The following is a 20137-nucleotide window of genomic DNA, read 5'->3' as shown; positions in this document are numbered from 1 at the left end:
AACCCCCTGTGCTGAGTTCCATTTCAATTACCCTGACTTTCTATTCCTTGAACCTCTGTCTAGGCCGGGCCTCGACCTTCTCCCTGGCTGTTTGCAGTAAAACATATATGAATATTGTGTTGCGTCACAATGAGATATGTGTGTGTGTGTGTCTGTGTGTGTGTGTGTTTGGCGTTGCCTTGCGTGCCACAGGCCGGTGCTGTGAAATGCTGGCTTTGTGGGATTGTGTATCCTAACCTCCTTAACCACATTCTTTCCAAAACAAAAGCAGTCAGGTTGGTGTTTAGGAAACACTTTGTGGTTTTCCAAGTCCTCTCACACCACACACTGAAATCTGTCATGGCCAGGGTCAGGAGGCCTGTCTGGGGGGTACACAGAGACAGTGTAAACAGTTACTGTATAGCAGAGTGTATATGTGGTTATGATTATTATATGAGGAGAGAGAGGCGAGGCAGTTATGAAACATAGTGTGGGTAGGTAAATGTCTGTGTGTATGTGTGTGCACTATGAATGTATGGAGTAACAGAGGAGAGTATGTGTTTGCATGTGGTGGTTATGAAACAGAGAGATTTATAGTTATAGTTACTCAACAGAAGACTCTGACCGTCTCACTACTGCCATTCTAAACTAGATAAAACCAGATAGAGAGATAGATAGCGTGGGAGAAAACAAAAGATTAAGAGAAGGCAAAAGAGAAAAAGCTAAAGAAAGTGAGAGAAAGAGAAAGTAAAACAGAGAGAGTGGGAGAAGAAGTGAAAGAGAAGAAGGGAAAAGCAAACGAGGGAGGGAGAGTGCTGTCTGGAATGTTGAGAGAACCATCCATTTGCAGACACAACAACTTGGTGATTAGTTTCGGATTTGTCTTGAACTTGCTGCTCTCTGGCTGTGACTAGACTGAGACTGATCATTCAGACTGACTGTGTTTAGATTATCAATCAAATCAAAAGTGGTTAGAAGTGGTATTAGTATAGTTCATAGTCCTTTTCCCTCCCCTCCTCTTCACTCCTCTGCTCCTTTTGTATTTATTTCTCCCCCTTCTCCATTCTATCTCTGCTCTCCTTTCTTTCCCCTCCCCTCCTCGTCACGTGTGACAGCCAGAGCCAGTTCCCCTCAGTCTCATGATGGTCTGCAGACCCAGAGGAAAAGAGAGAGAGACAGAGAAATCTGCAGACAGAGAGAGACCCAAAACGCCCTAGATCATAGATTTAACATCTTTACAGCTAGTTAATTTCTCAGAACTGTTTACTAAAGACAGACAGAGTAGTGAGGTTAGGTGTATATCCTCACTCTCACATGTCTGTAATAAATAGAGAAAACAGTTGCTTTGTTGCTGGATCAAATTGGACCAAATCTTTATCTCAAAACAATTTACATTTACGCCATTTAGCAAACACTCTTATCCAAAGCGATTTACAGTAGCAATTAGGGTTAAGTGACTTGCTCAAGGGAACAGACAGATTTTCGGGGATTACGAACCAGAAACCTTTCGGTTACTGGCCCATCTCTGTTAACCGCGAGGCCACCCTGCTGCCTCCCCAAAAACAATGGTTTAATTTGTTGGTCAGTGCTTGTTTCCTACGTACTATTGGGAGGGTAAGTTCAGTCAGAAGGAAGAAGATTGGGGACACAAGGACAGGGGAATCCCTAACAGAGGCTTCCATTAATTTGAACGCAAACAATCAAATATGCAACACCGATGTCTGCAAAATACTGCAGCAATGTGTTCTTTCCTACGGTACTGACACATTCACATACACATGCAACAAACACACATACATGTACATGTCACACTAGTCCAGTCAGTCAGACAGAGGTGATGCAGTCTGTAATTACACTGGCAGATGAATGATTAAAGATCTCGACAGGTTCTATTACACCACAGGTGCTAAAGCCTGATCGGGTCACACAGACACACCAGCTGACCCCAGGAAGGGTGTACAGTGGCTTGCGAAAGTATTCACCCCTCTTGGCATTTTTACTATTTTGTTGCCTTACAACCTGGAATTAAAATAGATTTTTTGGGGTTTGTATCATTTCATTTACACAACATGCCTACCACTTTGGAGATGCAAAATATGTTTTATTGTTAAACAAACAAGAAATAACACAAAAAAACTGAAAACTTGAGCGTGCATAACTATTCACCCCCCCCAAAGTCAATACTTTGTAGAGCCACCTTTTGCAGCAATTACAGCTGCAAGTCTCTTGGGGTATGTCTCTATAAGCTTGGCACATCTAGCCGGGATCTTTGCCCATTCCTCAAGGCCAAACTGCTCCAGCTCCTTCAAGTTGGATGGGTTCCGCTGGTGTACAGCAATCTTTAAATCATACCACAGATTCTCAATTGGATTGAGGTCTGGGCTTTGACGAGGCCATTCCAAGACATTTAAATGTTTCCCTTAAACCACTCAAGTGTTGCTTTAGCAGTATGCTTAGGGTCATTGTCCTGCTGGAAGGTGAACCTCCGTCCCAGTCTCAAATCTCTGGAAGACTGAAACAGGTTTCCCTCAGGAATTTCCCTGTATTTAGCGCCATCCATCATTCCTTCAATTCTGACCAGTTTCCCAGTCCCTGCCGATGAAAAACATTCCCACAGCATGATGTTGCTACCACCATGCTTCACTGTGGGGATGGTGTTCTCGGGGTGATGAGAGGTGTTGGGTTTGCGCCAAACATAGCGTTTTTCTTGATGGCCAAAAAGCTCAATTTTAGTCTCATCTGACCAGAGTACCTTCTTCCGTATGTTTGGGGAACACCAAACGTGTTTGCTTATTTATTTTTTTAAGCAATGGCTTTTTCTGGCCACTCTTCAGTAAAGCCCAGCTCTGTGGAATGTACGGCTTAATGTGGTCCTATGGACGGATACTCCAATCTCCACTGTGGAGCTTTGCAGCTCCTTCAGGGTTATCTTTGATCTCTTTGTTGCCTCTCTGATGAATGCCCTCCTTGCCTGGTCCGTGAGTTTTGGTGGGCGGCCCTTTCTTGGCAGGTTTGTTGTGGTGCCATATCTTTCCATTTTATTATAATGGATTTAATGGTGCTCCGTGGGATGTTCAAAGTTTCGGATATTGTTTTATAACCCAAACCTGATCTGTACTTCTTCACAACTTAGTCCCTGACCTGTTTGGAGAGCTCCTTGGTCTTCATGGTGCCGCTTGCTTGGTGGTGCCCCTTGCTTAGTGGTGTTGCAGACTCTGGGGCCTTTCAGAACAGGTGTATATATACTGAGATCATGTGACACTTAGATTGCACACAGGTGGACTATATTTAACTAATTATGTGACTTCTAAAGGTAATTGGTTGCACCAGATCTTATTCAGGGACTTCATAGCAAAGGGGGTGAATACATATGCACGCGTCACTTTTCCGTTATTTTTTTGTTTGTTATTTTTTTCATTTCACTTCACCAATTTGGACTATTTTGTGTATGTCCATTAAATGAAATCCAAATAAAAATCAATTTCAGTTACAGGTTGTAATGCAACAAAATAGGAAAAATGCCAAGGGGGATGAATACTTTTGCAAGGCACTGTATATGTCTCACCCTCTCAGGCCGTGGCTTCCTGTGTTGTTCTGGCAAGATGATGGGGTGGTAGACTCTGATATCATTAACACTGACACACCTAAAGTCACACACTGTCATCCGAGTTCTGCCAGCTCCAATATGTCTGAGTGTGTATGTGTATTTTCAGAGCCTATTTTTTATTTTTATTTTACTAGGCAAGTCAGTTAAGAACAAATTCGCCAACACCGGACGACGCTGGGCCAATTGTGCGCCGCCCTATGGGACTCCCATTCACGGCCGGTTGTTATACAGCCTGGAATTGAACCAGGGGGTCTGTAGTGACGCCTCAAGCACTGAGATGCAGTGCCTTAGACCGCTGCGCCACTCGGGAGCCCTATTAGAGATCCCATGGCACGTTGTCCTGGCTAAACTCTCAACCTTACATAGATCAGTCTAGCACCTAAGCCATTAAGTCCAGAGGTCTGAACCTGTTCATAGGGTTGCTGATATTTGAGGACACTACCGTGTTTAGAGGCCTATATCCCCCAGTGTCTTGACTCATTCTCCCAGCAAAATATACCTACTACTTATAACAAAGCTAATACTGCCCCTTAGCGTCCACTGTCTGCAACAACACTACCTATAGCATCTACACTGCAATCCGTCCACTCTCTGTCCTTTCTCTTTCTCTCCCTCAGTCTCCACCCCCCCTCTCTGTGTCTGTCTCCCCTCCTCTCTGTCTGTCTCCCCCTCTCTCTCACCCCCCTCTCTGTGTCTGTCCCCCTATCTCTCTCCCTGTCCCCCTCTCTCTCTCCCTGTCTCTCTCCCCCTCTCTCTCTCTGTCTCCCCCCTCTCTGTCTGTCTCCCCCTCTCGCTCTCCCCCTCTCGCATCTGTCTCCCCCTCTCTCTCTCCCCCCTCTGTCTGTCTCCCCCCCTCTCTCCCCCTCTCGCTCTCCCCCTCTGTGTCTGTCTCCCCCTCTCTGTCTGTCTCCCCCCCTCTGTCTGTCTCCCCCCTCTCTGTGTCTGTATCCCCCCCTCTCTCTCTCCCCCTCTCCGTGTGGTTAGGTTATTATAGTAGGCCAGATTAAGCACAGCTGTTGGTCTTAATTAGTCAGGTTTAATTGAAGTAGCTGGTGTGGAATTTATACAATGCAGTTAAGAAGTGTTTAACAGTAGCTTTAATAGACCATGGCCGCATAAAACACTAAAATACAAGATAATACAAGATATATTGAATTTATTTGAATCAAACTTTCAATATTGGGCTTTCATTTACGTGCACCCCACATGGCCTATTCATACTGACAGGATTCCTGAGATCTTTAAAATAAAGAGACTGAGACTAAGATAAACACTACTGTATTCCACAGAAACATTAAGTGTATGAATATGAAGTGAATATCCATGGTAAAGATTAATCATATCTGGAATGTACCGCTTTTATGTTGCGTGCAACTTTCCCACAGACAGACATGGTTATATATGCATTTAATATACACTACCGTTCAAAAGTTTGGGGTCACTTAGAAATTCCCTTGTTTTTGAAAGAAAAGCCATTTTTTTGTCCATTATAATAACATCAAATTGATCAGAAATACAATGTAGACATTGTTAATGTTGTAAATGGCCATTGTAGCTGGAAACGGCTGATTTGTAATGGAATATCTACATAGGCATACAGAGGCCCATTATCAACAACCATCAGTCCTGTGTTCCAATGGCACGTTGTGTTTGCTAATCCAAGTTTATCATTTTAAAAGGCTAATTGATCATTAGAAAACCCTTTTGCAATTATGTTAGCACAGCTGAAAACTGTTGTGCTGACTCAAGAAGCAATAAAACTGGCCTTCTTGAGACTAGTTGAGTATTTGGAGCATCAACAATTGTGGGTTCGATTACAGGCTCAAAATGGCCAGAAACAAATAACTTTCTTCTGAAACTCGTCAGTCTATTCTTGTTCGGAGAAATGAAGGCTATTCCATGCGAGAATTTATTTATTATTATTTATTTTTTTTGGTTGGGGGATGGATCAGCTTAATATTGCAGATAGATTGTATCTTCTATCAATGTAATTGTCTGCATCACTTCCAATCCCCCATGTTTTTTTTATTTTTTATATATATATTCCCCTTTATTACTTTTTAACCCCACCATCCTTTCCCTACTTGGAGTAAATTAGTGAACAACAACGCCCAGGCCTCTACTTCCGGTCTATACTTACTATCTACACCTTATGGACAGAGTTAATTTTACAATAATTCTATATATATATATATATATATATATATATATATATATATATATATATATATATATATTATTTTTTGCTCCTGAACCTCTTCTACTCTCAACCTCTCCGATCATTTTCATGATGTCCATCCGGTTTGCTTCTAAATGCCATATCTTGCGAGAAATTGCCAAGAAACTGAAGATCTCGTACAACGCTGTGTACTACTCCCTTCACAGAACAGCGCAAACTGGCTCTAACCAGAATAGAAAGAGGAGTGGGAGGCCCTGGTGCACATCTGAGCAAGAGGACAAATACATTAGAGTGTCTAGTTTGAGAAACAGACGCCTCACTAGTCCCCAACTTGCAGCTTCATTAAATAGTACCCGCAAAACACCAGTCTCAACGTCAACAGTGAAGAGGCGACTCCGGGATGCTGACCTAGGCAGAGTTGCAAAGAAAAAGTCATATCTCAGAATGGCCAATAAAAATAAAATATTTTCTTTGCAACTCTGCCTAGAAGGTCAGCATCCCGGAGTCGCCTCTTCACTGTTGACGTTGAGACTAGTGTTTTGTGGGTACTATTTAATGAGGCTGCCGGTTGAGGACCTGTGAGGCGTCTGTTTCTCAAACTAGACACTAATGTATTTGTCCTCTTGCTGAGCTGTGCTAACATAATTGCAAAAGGGTTTTCTAATGATCAATTAGCCTTTTAAAATGATAAACTTGGATTAGCAAACACAATGTGCCATTGGAACACAGGACTGATAGTTGCTGATAATGGGCCTCTGTACGCCTATGTAGATATTTCATTACAAATCAAAATAATTGCTTTTCTTTCGAAAACAAGGACATTTCTAAGTGACTCCAAACTTTTGAACGGTAGTGTACATAAATTAATTCAGTGTTGTGAACTACTGAAACAGTCAGTAGTTCCTGTTTCGTCCATCCACAGGAAGCCCATCTGTGTTCCGAAGTCAAGCCCGTCCCTGACGTGGGAGAAGAAGGCCTCAGGGTGACAGGAGGTGCACAGGGTCACACTCGGCCTGTCAGTCACTGTGTCATCATGGATACGCTCAGGCAGGACCCCACCCCTCTGGAGAAGTATTCTGGAATGGAGAACGTGAAGGTTTAAAAACATGGGAGGAGAGGAGACCCTGATCTAAACAATGTAGATTGTATTCCATGGTCAGCATGCCCCTGGGTGAACTATGTGTTCAGAAGAAATACTGCCGCTTTAGTTTGACTCCATCATTCTGCTGGTTAGATTGGTAATCCATTGACCTGATGGGACTAATGATCATTTCAACAGTATCACCCCATACAACCAGTATCCAATCAAAGACATCACTCCCAGGGCATGACCTTTGTGTTTGCAATCAGATGAGTGGCTGGGGTGGGTGGGGGGGGGGGGGGTAACCCAGTAACAGCCCATAGGAAATCAATCAGGTGACTCCAGTCTAGCAGCACCCATCATAAAAACCCCATCATAGTTTGACCTCATTATTGACCCTGTGGTGTTATTTCAACTGGGAGTCAATGCTTTAAAAAAAAAATTAAGTCAGTGATTTAATGACAGTACGTCAGAGAAAGACCATAAAGTCATTGGGCGCGCCTGAGTGGTAAGGCTCAAGCAACTGACTGTCGGGTGAGGTGCAACTCCTACAGCCGAAAGTCGGATATTAATGTGGTTTTCCAACAGCAAGGCTCAGAGCAACATGGCAGTGTTGCCATTGTTTATAAAAGGTTTTCTTTCTATGTCTCCAACCCCCATATCACACACTCACAAACTGAAATAATATACAGTGTATTTGGAAAGTATTCAGACCCCTTGACTTTTTCCACATTTTGTTACGTTACAGCCTTATTCTAAAATTGATTAAATTGTTTTTCCCCCCTCTTCAATCTACACACAATATCCCATAATGACAAAGCAAAAAAAGGGTTTTAGAATTTTTTTCAAATTTATAAAAAGATAAACGGAAATATCACATTTACATAAGTATTCAGACCCTTTACTCAGTACTTTGTTGAAGCACCTTTGAGTCTTCTTGGGTAGGATGCTACAAGCTTGGCACACCTGTATTTGGGGAGTTTCTCCCATTCTTCTCTGCAGATCCTCTCAAACTCTGTTAGGTTGGATGGGGAGCATTGCTGCACAGCTATTTTCAGGTCTCTCCAGAGATGTTCGCTAGGGTTCAAGTCTGGGCTCTGACTTGGCCACTCAAGGACATTCAGAGACTTGTCCCGAAGCCACTCCTGCGTTGTCTTGGCTGTATCCTTAGGGTTGTTGTCCTGTTGGAAGGTGAACCTTCGCCCCAGTCTGAGGTCCTTTCATCAAGGATCTCTGTACTTTGCTCCGTTCATCCTTCTCTCGATCCTGACTAGTCTCCCAGTCCCTGACGCTAAAAAACATCCCCACAGCATAATGCTGCAACCACCATGCTTCACCGTAGGGATGGTGCCAGGTTTCCTCCAGACGTGACGCTTGGCATTCAGGCTAAAGAGTTCAATCTTGGTTTCATCAGACCAGAGAATCTTGTTTCTCATGGTCTGACTCCTTTAGGTGCCTTTTGGCAAACTCCAAGCGGGCTGTCATGTGCATTTTATTGAGGATTGGCTTCCGTCTGGCCACTCTACCATAAAGGCCTGATTAGTGGAGTACTGCAGAGATGGTTGTCCTTCTGGAAGGTTCTCCCATATCCACAGAGGAACTGGAGCTCTGTCAGAGTGACCATTGGGTTCTTGGTCACCTCTCTGACCAAGGCCCTTCTCCACCAATTGCTCAGTTTGGCCGGGTGGCCAGCTCTAAGAAGAATCTTGGTGGTTCCAAACTTCTTCCATTTAAGAATGATGGAGGCCACTGTGTTCTCATGGCTTGGTTTTTGCTCTGACATGCACTTTCAACTGTGGACAGGTGTGTGCCTTTCCAAATCAAGTTCAATCAATTGAATATACCACAGGTGGACTCCAATCAAGTTGTAGATACATCACAAGGATGATCAATGGAAACAGGATGCACCTGAGCTAAATTTCGAGTCTCATAGCAAAGGGTCTGAATACTTATGTAAATAAGGTATATGTTTTAAAACATTTATACATTTGCAAAGATTTATAAAAACCAGTTTTCGCTTTGTCATTATGAGGTATTGTGTGTAGATTGATGAGAAAAAATATATTTCATCCATTTTAGAATAAGGCTGTAACGTAACAAAATGCGGAAAAAGTAAATGGGTCTGAATACTTTCCGAATGCACTGTATGTGTACATTGTACAATCAATTAGTGAGAGAGAGACTCAAATATCACATTCATTTGTATATATATCCACTGTATACACAAATCGCGGGAAAAGATAGTTCCTGTTTCAGTCATGTCTTTTGACACGTTCGCGCGGGTCCAAAAAAAAATACGAATGATTGGTTGACAATAGAGCCTCCCACAATGCAGGCGATGGCTGCAGGATGAAGTTGGTGAAGAGGAACTGCAGAAACTTGGTCACATGATTTTTGTAAAGTTCATGCAGTTGACATATAGGCGCAAGTCGGACAATTTTTATCCCCATAATGCAACACTTTGAAAGGCAGTGACCAACGATGTTCAACGGCTTGAGAAAAGGGATCCGCTTGAACGCGCTATTTGTCTATATGTTGCATAGTTGGCCAAACTAACCTGGTGGCTAGTCGTATGTTGACGTGAGGCCTGGTCTCGGCCATGTCAGGAACACAGTCAGGGTGTATAGAGTAGAACTCTGCAGCCTGCTCTCTCTCCAGTGTAAAGCAACAGGCCCCCACCGACGGCCCGATCACCACGGTGACATCACATGCCCTGCTGCCGAACCCCATCACCATGGCGTTGACTGTAGCCATGGCAACACCCATCAGGGTTCCTTTCCATCCTGAGAGAGGGAAACACAAAGGAACACTTTATAATGATGCACCAGAAGACATCTTTCTGCAGAATATGAATACTGTCTTGTACCTAAAGTGTGTGTGTCTCACCAGCGTGAGCTACTCCGATGACCCTGGTCACGGGGTCAGTGAAGAGGAGTGGCATGCAGTCAGCTCCTGGAGCAGCTATGACAACACCTCTCTGATTGGTTACGATACCATCATAGTCCTGTGGCTCCTCCTCCTTTCCCATCACCCATACGTCACTGCCGTGGTTCACCTGGCAGGAACAGCTAATCAGCATTAACCACTCAATGATGTCAGTGATGTTTTCTACAACCTACTGGAGTGAGTGTTATACGCTGTACAGAACAAGTGCACTACCTCCCTGTGCCATAACGGTCTAGACCTCAATCAATCAAATGTATTTTATAAAGCCCTTTTTACATCAGCAGTTGTCACAGTGTTTTACAGATACCCAGCCTAAAACCCCAAAGAGCAAGCTTTGCAGAAGCAGAAGCACAGTGGCTAGGAAACACTCCCTAAAAAGGCAGGAACCTAGGAAAAAACCTAGAGAGGAACAAGGTTAAGAGGCGTGGCCAGTCAGAGTGCGAAATACGGGGGGCCCAGGGGGGTCTCAGACCCCCTGAATGAGACATGAGTGCCCCTAAATGCAACAAAGTCAAACTTTGGGGGGTCTCTAATTAATTATAATTGAACCATTCTCCTATTAGTTTAAAATGCCATTTGTTCTGTTACATTGGTACTTTTTCCTATGTCTGAAGTAAATCTCTATTTTTGATGTAAATGGCTTGTTATAGAAGGGTCCAGACCAATGTTCCCTCTAAAAAAATGTCCTCACGTCAGCAAATTTCAGGTCTGCTGAGTGCAAACTTGAACGTTGTGAAAATTCTATGCAACTTCCGGTGCGTGTTTACTGTGAACAATGAGGCTGCACCCGCTTTAAGTTAGTTTTAATAGTGGTTAAGTAGGCTACTGTGGCTCTTTGATCATAAGCTGCGATTCACTTCCTCATTGCTTGTTGTGTAGTATCAGGGCACGCAAAATATATTAATAAAAGCTACAAAAACACGCAAATACGTCCTTTTAGAAACGGACACGCTCTCAGTACAGTGATGTAGGTCTTTAGATGTTGTACACATGACATTGTGTCATTTCGAACTTTATCCGCAATGTTATATTCCCTTTTGTGCAACTCGAGACGTTTCTTCTACCTACCAGCAGTGCTGCGTGGGCTGTGTTCGTGTACTATAGGGACACGCTCGGCCTGCACAACTGTGTGGGGGAAACTCGACCAAAATGGATTATAACGTTGCGGATACAGTTCGGAATGACACAATTTAATGTGTACAACATCTAAAGACCTACATCACTATACTGAGAGCGTGTCCGTTTCTAAAAGTCACTATATAATTCAACCTCTGTTGCTAGTCTTCTTCTGGTTGACCTCTTGGCAGAGGCCGTGCTACACTTACATTCAGGGAGTCTACAATAATGTTATTTGCTGTACTGTCGTACCTTGACCAGGTGCAGTAGTCGGGGGTAGAACCCAGCCTTTTGGGCTAGTCGGCGGATGTTCTCGGCTACGAGGGTCCTGGAGTCTCTGCGTCTGGAGCTACTGAACAGGTTGAGAGAGGAGAGGGTGGAGATGGAGGAAATACCTCCTGTACGCGTGGTGAACCCATGGGAGAAACAGTCTACAGAGAGAGAGATGGATGGACTGTTCACTGGTTGCTGAATGATAGTTCAGCCTAATATTACACTACAGTAATTGATAGTGTATTACACACACCTACCTGAAATTAAAGTGGACCTCAGTATAGTGATGTCTCCTTTAGCGTGTAACTGCTGCAGAAAGCTTCTGACCTCCTCTCTGACCTCACTGACAGGTGGAGCGAAAGGTGAGTCGCATTGCATGTGACCAGGGCACGGGAGATCATTGGATGTGACGTACTCAAACGTGTACACCTCCGTGAAAAGTTGCTCATGGTATGCTTCAAACATCTGCCTCCTGTTTTTTGAGGTGAAGACCCGAACCGTTCGCAAGTCTAGTTGGTCCACGGCTAGTTTGAAACGGTACCAAGACTCCGTAACAGTGGTGTAGTCCAATACGTGGACGTTTGTCTTCTGACTGGAAAACGTTTCCAGCAAAGACACCGTGTTCTCGCCGTTTGCATTACAACGTTGACCGTGTGGTTGAAATAGTAGATAGATTTGAAAGCCGACATCGCTCCTACCTGTGACGCTTTTTATTTGCCTCTCCACGCACGAGCTGTGCTGCGGACACCGACAGTGAATTATATCTATAATGAAGACTTCTGACATGTTGTCAGGTAAATGCAATGAGATCCAAACGGAAATAACTTAACTACTGGACAAAAGCTTCTCTAAAAGTGTGTTATGAATGCCGAATTTCCAGAGGCGATGTGCCTTTTTATGCAGAGAGGAACATGTTTCATGCGTCAACATGCCGCTTTCAGAAACTCCAGCGGAGAGTTTGAACTTCCTCCTTGCATAACACTGTTCCCGCCCTCAGGGGTTATTACTAGTTACCACAGCCACAAAGTCAAAATGGTCTATGTCGTAAAAATTCATGAAAACTAAAATTTGCTTTTTGTCTTAATTTAAGGTCAGGGTTAGGCATAATGTTAGCAGCGTGGTTAGGGTTAGGTTTCAAATCAGATTTTAAGAAGATACATTTTAGAAATAGGCGGGGGTTTAGCCATTTCTATGACTTTGTAGCTGTGGTAACTAGTTACGTTTGCCTCCGGGGAAATTCCAGGGTGGGGTTTCTGCGACGGACTGTACACAGGTAAACAGCGGTAATCTAATCTTTTACCTTTCTGACTGTTCCTCTTCAATCCCTTTTATTGTTTTGAAGACCCATAACTTCCTCATAGCCATGTCCTATCATTCATACTTTATAAATAATGTCTGGCCATTTTTGTGCTGGTTTGGTTAGATGAAGAGGAAGTAGGCTACTGTAAATACAAACAAGACAACAGACAGGCTTGCTCAAGGGTGTGCTGTGTCAGGTGATTATGACAAACCTCCTCTGTCCTCTCCAGGTCTCAATTGCAGGATGTCAAATTGAATCGAAAGTTAATGTACAGTGCAGTGCCTATGGAAAGTCTACACCCCCCTAGGATTTATTCACATTTTATTGTGTTACAAAGTCGGATTCAAATGGATTTAATTGTCGTTTTATTGTACACGCTACACAAAATACTCAAAGTGGAAGAAAAAGTATCTATTTTTTTGTATTAATGAAAAAAAAAACACTAATATACCTTGATTAGATAAGTATTCACCCCCCTGAGTCAATACATGTTAGAAACACCTTTGGCAGCGATTACAGCTGTGAGTCTCATAAGAGGTGGGTACAGCACGAGTACATTTTTAAACCTGCATCAGGAAATGTAGTCTATCATAGTTCATGTGAGATTCCATGACATTATGAAGGGCAGCTCAGAACAGCTGAAGATGGATTTTAAAGAACTGATTGGGTCTCTGCTTGACACCAACAAACGCCCCATATTATCTGGCCCTGTGCCATCCCTAAATCGTGGCATTGAACATTTCAGCAGACGTTTAGCCCTCCATAATCTCCTGAGTGGCGCAGTGGTCTAAGGCGCCGCATCGCAGTGCTAACTGTGCCACTAGAGATCCTGGTTCGAATCCAGGCTCTGTCGCAGCCGGCCGCGACCGGGAGACTCATGGGCGACGCACAATTGGCCCAGCGTCGTCCAGGGTAGGGGAGGGAATGGCCGGCAGGGATGTAGCTCAGTTGATAGAGCATGGCGTTTGCAACGCCAGGGTTGTGGGTTCGATTCCCATGGGGGGCCAGTATTACAAAAAAAATACAAAAATATGTATTCACTAACTGTAAGTCGCTCTGGATAAGAGCGTCTGCTAAATGACTAAAATGTAAAATGTAAATGTAAGAGCAATATTTGCCCATTATTCTTTTCAAAATTCTTCAAGCTCTGTCAAGGTGTTGGGGATCATGGCTAGACAGCAATTTTAAAGTCTTGACATAGATTTTCAAGCAGATTTAAATCAAAACTGAAACTTGGCCACGTAGGAACGTTCACTGACTTCTTGGCAAGTAACTCCAGTGAAGATTTGGCTTTGTGTTGTAGGTTAAAAAGATGCTGAAAGATGAATTCCTCTCTCAGTGTCTGTTGTGAAGCAGGTTTTCCTCTAGGATTTTGCCTGTGCTTAGCTCCATGCTGTTTCTTTTCATCCTGAATAACTACCCATCCTTTGCCGATGTCAAGCATACCCATACCATGATGCAGCCACCACCATGCTTAAAAATAAGGAGGGAGGCAGTTACTAATTACTTTAGTTTTTGACTTTTTATTCTGTATATTTATATTCTTCTTTTCATTCTGTCATTTAGACCATTATTGTGGAGCCACTACAATGTTGTTGATCCATCCTCCGTTTTCTCCCATCACAGCCATTGAACTCTAGCTGTTTTAAAATCACTTCATTGTGACATCCCTAAGCAGTTTCCTTCCTGTCCTGCAGCTCAGTTCAGAAGGAAGACAGCATCTTTGATGTGTCTGGATGGTTTAATACATCATCCACAGCATAATTATTAACTTGACCATGCTTAAAGATAATATTCAACGTCTGATTTGTTATTGTTACCCATCTACCAATCACTGCCCTTCTTTATGAGGCTTTCGAAAAGCTCCCTGGTCTTTGTAGTTCAATCTGTTTGACTGAGGGACCTTACAGATGTTGTATGTATGGGGGACAGAGGAAGGGGGTAGTTATAAAAAAATTATGTCAACCCCTATTATTTCACACAGTGTCCATATAATTTATTAGCAGATCGACATGAAGAATAGATTCGCCGCCCTGGTGCCTGATCTACCTGCGCCTTCATCGTTGGGACTGCTTGTGTCTGCGACAGCTGTGCTGACTCCAACTGCTCTGACTCCAACAGCGGCTTTGTCGTTGAGTTCAGCTCCTTTCCCTCTCTCTGGATCTAACAGGGCTCTTCCTGCTGTGGGAGGTCTGGACCTATCGCCGGGAACTGCGGGCGTACGCTATCCTGCTTCTCATGGGCCCGTGAAAGGTTCCACTAATTGTGTGAGCAGTAGGAATGGGTGAATTTCTCCATCCCCTTGTCCGGCCGTTGTATTGGGCAGTTCAATGGTGAGAAATGTCTGAGGCCCTGGAGCAAAAACATTGTGCTATCCTGGAGCACGAGTACAGGACATCAATAAGCTGCTCCCAAACATTTTTAAACCTGCATCAGGAAATGTAGTCTATCATAGTTCATGTGAGATTCCATGACATTATGAAGGGCAGCTCAGAACAGCTGAAGATGGATTTTAAAGAACTGATTGGGTCTCTGGTTGACACCAACAAACGCCCCATATTATCTGGCCCTGTGCCATCCCTAAATCGTGGCATTGAACATTTCAGCAGACGTTTAGCCCTCCATAACTGGCTACGTGACTATTGCAGCTCTGTGCGTGAAACATTTATTGACAATTTTGACACCTTCTGGAAACAAAGCTCGGTTTATAATGATAGGATCCACCCAAATCATTTGAGTTCCTGGATCCTTTCACAGCATTATAAGGCTGTGTTGAGACAAGGACTTATCAATGACCCAAACCCAGCTCAGTTAATCCCTATCATTGTGTCGCTGAGTTGTCATAATGCTTCCGCAAATGAACATTATCCCAGGGGCGTTGGTAGACAATGTAAGTAACCTAATTTATGTCCCTCTAACTGCCCTGAATGCCTCTGCTGATCCTACAGCTATTGTATGCTGTAATCATGTGCCTATGAACCAGAGTTATACTGTTAGCACTGAGGCGGTGTGCCCTAGTAGGAAGTCCACTGTGTGCAGCTCACCCTACACTAACATAAATAACATGAGCATGTCTACTTCTGCTAAGCTTCCCAGTAAAGCAATGATAACAATCAAGCATCCTAGAAAAGTGCTAAAAATAGACCACGTTAACAAATGTAGCTTAAGAATCACGTTTCATGAAATCAATAGCTTGCTAGTAACCGATGCCATTCATATTTTGACAATCTCTGAAACTCACTTATATAATACCTTTGATACAGTGGTAGCAATACAAGGTTATAACATCTACAGAAAATACAGAAATACCAATGGTGGAGGTGTTGCTGTTTATATTCAGAACCACATTCCTGTGAAGATTAGAGAGGATCTCATGTTAAATATTGTTGAAGTAATATGGCTACAGGTTAATCTGCATCACCTAAAGCCCATTCTTTTGGGAAGCTGCTATAGACCACCAAGTGCTAACAGTCAGTATCTGGATAACGTGTGAAATGCTTGATAATGTATGTGATATCAACAGAGGTATATTTTCTGGGTGATTTTAAATATTGACTGGTTTTCATCAAACTGCCCACTCAAGAAAAAGCTTCAAACTGTAACCAGTGCCTGCAACCTGGTTCAGGTTATCAGTGAACCTACCAGGGTAGTTACAAACAGCACAGGAATTAAATCATCAACATGTATTGATCACATCTTTACTAATGCTGCAGAAATTTGATTTAAAGCAATATCCAAATCCATCGGATGTAGCGATCACAATATAGTAGACATATCTAGGAAAACCAAAGGTCCAAAGCCTGGGCCTAATATGGTGTATAAGAGGACACCCAATAAGTTTTGTAGTGATTCATATGTTGTTGATGTAAAGAATGTTTGTTGGTCTGTGGTGTGTAATGAGGAGCAACCAGACGCTGCATGCTTATTCCAGCATGCTTATTCCAGTTACTAATAAGCATGCACCCATTAAGAAAATGACTGTCAACTATTAAATCCCTGTGGATTGATGAGGAATTTAAACATTTTATGGTTGAGAGGGATGAGGCAAAAGGAATGGCAAATAAGTCACAACCGATTGGCAAACGTACTGCAAATTGAGAAATCGTGACTAAACTGAATAAAAAAAAGAATAAACTATACTATGAAACAAAGATAAATGATATAAAGAATGGTAGTAAAAAGCTTTGGAGAACCTTAAATTAAATTTTGGGCAAAAAGGCAAACTCAACTCCATTATTCATTGACTCAGATGGCTCGTTCATCACGAAACCCACTGATTGTCACACCCTGATCTGTTTCACCTGTCTTGTGCTTGTCTCCACTCCCCACCAGGTGTCTCCCATTTATCCCCATTATCTCCTGTGTATTTATACCTGCGTTTTCTGTTGCCAGTTCGTCTGGTTCCGTCAAGTCCTACCACCGTGTTTCCTGTGCTCTAGTTTGTGGTTTTCCTAGTCTTCCCAGTTCTGAACTTTCTGCCTGTCCTGACCCTGATCCTGCCTGCCGTCCTGTACCTGCCTGACTCTGATTTGGATTACGACTCTTTGCCTGCCTTGACCTAAAGATTGCCTGCCGTCCTGTACCTGCCTGACTCTGATTTGGATTATAGCTCTTTGCCTGCCTTGACTTACCTTTTGCCTGCCCGTTGTACTATAGTAAACTCTGAGACTTGTACTATCCGCCTCCTGTGTCTGCATCTGGGTCTTAGCCTGAGCATGATACTGATATTGCCAATTTACTTTAATAATTTTTTCATTGGCAAGATAAGCAAACTTAGGCATGACATACCAGTAACAAATGCTGACACTACACATCCAAGTATAACTGATCAAATTATGAAAGACAAGCATTGTAATGTAGAATTCCATAAAGTGAGTGTGGAAGAGGTGGAAAATTATTGTTGTCTATCAACAATGACAAGCCACCGGAGTGGCAATAGCGGATGATATTGCCACTCCTATTTGCCATATCCTCAATCTAAGCCTACTAGAACGTGTGTGCCCTCAGGCCTGGAGGGAAGCAAAAGTCATTCCGCTAACCAAGAATAGTAAAGCCCCCTTTACTGGCTCAAATAGCCAACCAATCAGCCAGATACAATGCTATTTTACAGTTAACAGACTTTCAGCACGCTTATAGGGAAGGACATTTTAACAAGCACGGCACCTACGCAAATGACTGATTGGCTGAGAGAAATTTATGATAAAAAGATTGTGGGAGCTGTTTCGCTAGACTTCAGTGCAGTTTTTGACATTATCGATGTATAGCCTGCTGATGGAAAAATGTATGTATTATGGCTTTACACCCCCTGCTATATTGTGGATAAAGAGTTACCTGTCTAACTGTCACGCCCTGATCTAGAGAACTCTTGTTGTTTGGGTCAGGGTGTGAGTTTCTGTTGAGATCTAGGTTATTGTATTTCTATGTTGTAGATCTAGGTTGATATTTCAATGTTTGGCCAGGTGTGATTCCCAATCAGAGGCAGCTGTCGCTCGTTGTCTCTGATTGGGGATCATACTTAGGTAGCCTGGTTGCCTACCTTAGTTGTGGGATCTTGTTTGTGTTCCTGTTAGGCTTGTTGTGTGTATAGCCCATAAGACTTCACGTTTTCGTTGTTTTGTTATTTTGTCTAGTGTTTATTCGTCTTAATAAACATGTACGCATACCACGCTGCACCTTGGTCTGACCCGTCTCTCAATGATCATGACACTAACAGAACACAGAGGGTGTTCTTTAATGGAAGCCTCTCCAACATAATCCAAGTAGAATCAGGAAATCCCCAGGGCAGCTGTCTAGGACCCTTACTTTTTTCAATCTTTACTAATGACATGCCACTGGCTTTGAGTAAAGCCAGTGTGTCTATGTATGCGGATGACTCAACACTATACACATCAGCTACTACAGGGAGTGAAATCACTGCAACACTGCAAGAGCTGCAGTTAGTTTCAGAATGGGTGGCAAGGAACAAGTTAGTCCTAAATATTTCAAAAACTAAAAGCATTGTATTTGAGACAAATCATTCACTAAACCCTAAACCTCAACTAAATCTTGTAATAAATAATTTGGAAGTTGAGCAAGTTGAGGTGACTAAACTGCTTGGAGTAACTCTGGATTGTAAACTGTCATGGTCAAAACATGTTGATACAACAGTAGCTAAGCTGGGGAGAAGTCTGTCCATAAGAAAACACTGATCTGCCTTTTTAACAACACTATGAACAAGGCAGGTCCTACAGGCCCTAGTTTTGTCGCACCTGGACTACTGTTCAGTTGTGTGGTCAGGTGCCACAAAGAGGGACATCGGAAAATTACAATTGGCTTAGAACAGGGCAGTAGGGCTGGACCTTAAATGTACATAGAGAGCTAACATTAATAATATGCATGTAAATCTCTCATGGCTCAAAGTGGTGGAGAGATTGACTTCATCACTACTTGTTTTTGTAAGAAGACATGCTGAATGCACCGAGGTGTCTGTTTTTAAACTACTAGCACACAGCTCGGACACCCATGCATACCCCACAAGACATGTCACCAAAGGTCTCTTCACAATCCCCAAGTCAAGAACAGACTATGGGAGGCGCACAGTACTACATAGAGCCATGGCTACATGGAACTCTATCCACATCAGGTAACTGATGCAAGCAGTAGAATCAGATTTTTTTTAAACAGATAAAAATACACCTTATGGAACAGCGGGGACTGTGAAGAGACACACACACACAGGCACAGACAAACATACACATGATAAGACCATAATTTGCAAATAAATTCATAAAAAATCCTACAATGTGATTTTCTGGATTTTTTCCCCTCATTTTGTCTGTCATAGTTGACGTGTACCTATGATGAGAATTACAGGCCTCTCTCATCTTTTTAAGTGGGAGAACTTGCACAATTGGTGGCTGACTAAATACTTTTTTTCCCCACTGTATCTCTGAGCTACAGTTATTATGAAGGCCCCAGGATCAGGTGTGTGTACAGTTTGTGCATGTGTGAGTGATGGATGTAGCCAGCTGACAGCATAATTTTGTGTAGAGCAGATTGTGTGTGTGTGCTTGCATTTATGCGTGTGCCTGTGCATGTGTGAGAGATGGAGGTAGCTAGCTGACAGCATCATTTCTGGGGAGAAGATCTCGTGTGGCTGATCTCGTGAGTCCGTCTCTCTCTCCCTTCTCTCTTCCAGCCCCTCTCTCCCAGCCTCCTGTGTAACAACATTGAATAGGTACAATGAGATCATCAATGGAATGTAGATGTGCATGAAGGTGTCAGATTAGATTAGAGAGTTTAATAGTGACATGTACAGGGTTGTAGATGTAATTACATGGTACAGTGAAATTATTCAGCTCTGAGCTCCAATAATGCAGGACAAACTGAAATAAAACAATAAAAAATATAATAAAAATAGATAAGAATAAAAATAGAAATACTAATATATACATTTAACAACTGTGGCAATTATACATGTCCATCGGGGTGGGGACAGGGTAAATGTCCATAGGGGGAGCAGCAGGGGTGGAGTGGGGGGGGGTAGGAAGACCGGGGGAGCAGGTGGCGGGACAGGGGGAGTAGGTAGTTGACTAGTGGTGGCTATTCAGCATGATAATGTCCATTGGGGTGGGAGCAGGTTGTCCGGGGAGGAAGGTGGCTGTTCAGCAGACTGAT

General features: G+C 43.0%; 1 protein-coding gene across 1 annotated transcript; it reads right to left on the bottom strand.

Annotated features, from left to right (window-relative positions):
- Window positions 1-6569: 6569 nt before the first annotated feature.
- On the bottom strand, window positions 6570-12139 carry lacc1 (laccase (multicopper oxidoreductase) domain containing 1). The gene is made up of 5 exons (XM_041843578.1): window positions 11439-12139; window positions 11161-11339; window positions 9733-9901; window positions 9404-9629; window positions 6570-6841 (listed from the first exon to the last, which is right to left on the bottom strand). Exons 1-5 carry the CDS (start codon window positions 11965-11967, stop codon window positions 6634-6636), a joined length of 1311 nt encoding a protein of 436 aa, XP_041699512.1. The 5' UTR covers window positions 11968-12139; the 3' UTR covers window positions 6570-6633.
- Between the last annotated feature and the right edge of the window lie 7998 nt (window positions 12140-20137).

This window comes from Coregonus clupeaformis, chromosome 23 (assembly GCF_020615455.1).
Source record: "Coregonus clupeaformis isolate EN_2021a chromosome 23, ASM2061545v1, whole genome shotgun sequence".
NCBI lineage: Eukaryota > Metazoa > Chordata > Actinopteri > Salmoniformes > Salmonidae > Coregonus > Coregonus clupeaformis.
Note: the sequence above shows the minus strand (reverse complement) of the source record. Positions and strands in the feature narration are given on the sequence as shown.

Bases quoted from the DNA above. Each gene is read 5' to 3' on its own strand.
- lacc1 (XM_041843578.1), bottom strand. From the start codon at position 11,967: ATGTCAGAAGTCTTCATTATAGATATAATTCACTGTCGGTGTCCGCAG. The intron at 11,340-11,438 runs GTAGGTGTGTGT...CTCTCTCTGTAG, and splicing joins GAGGTCCACTTTAATTTCAG to ACTGTTTCTCCCATGGGTTC. The intron at 6,842-9,403 runs GTTAGTTTGGCC...TCTCCATTCCAG, and splicing joins AACATACGACTAGCCACCAG to AATACTTCTCCAGAGGGGTG.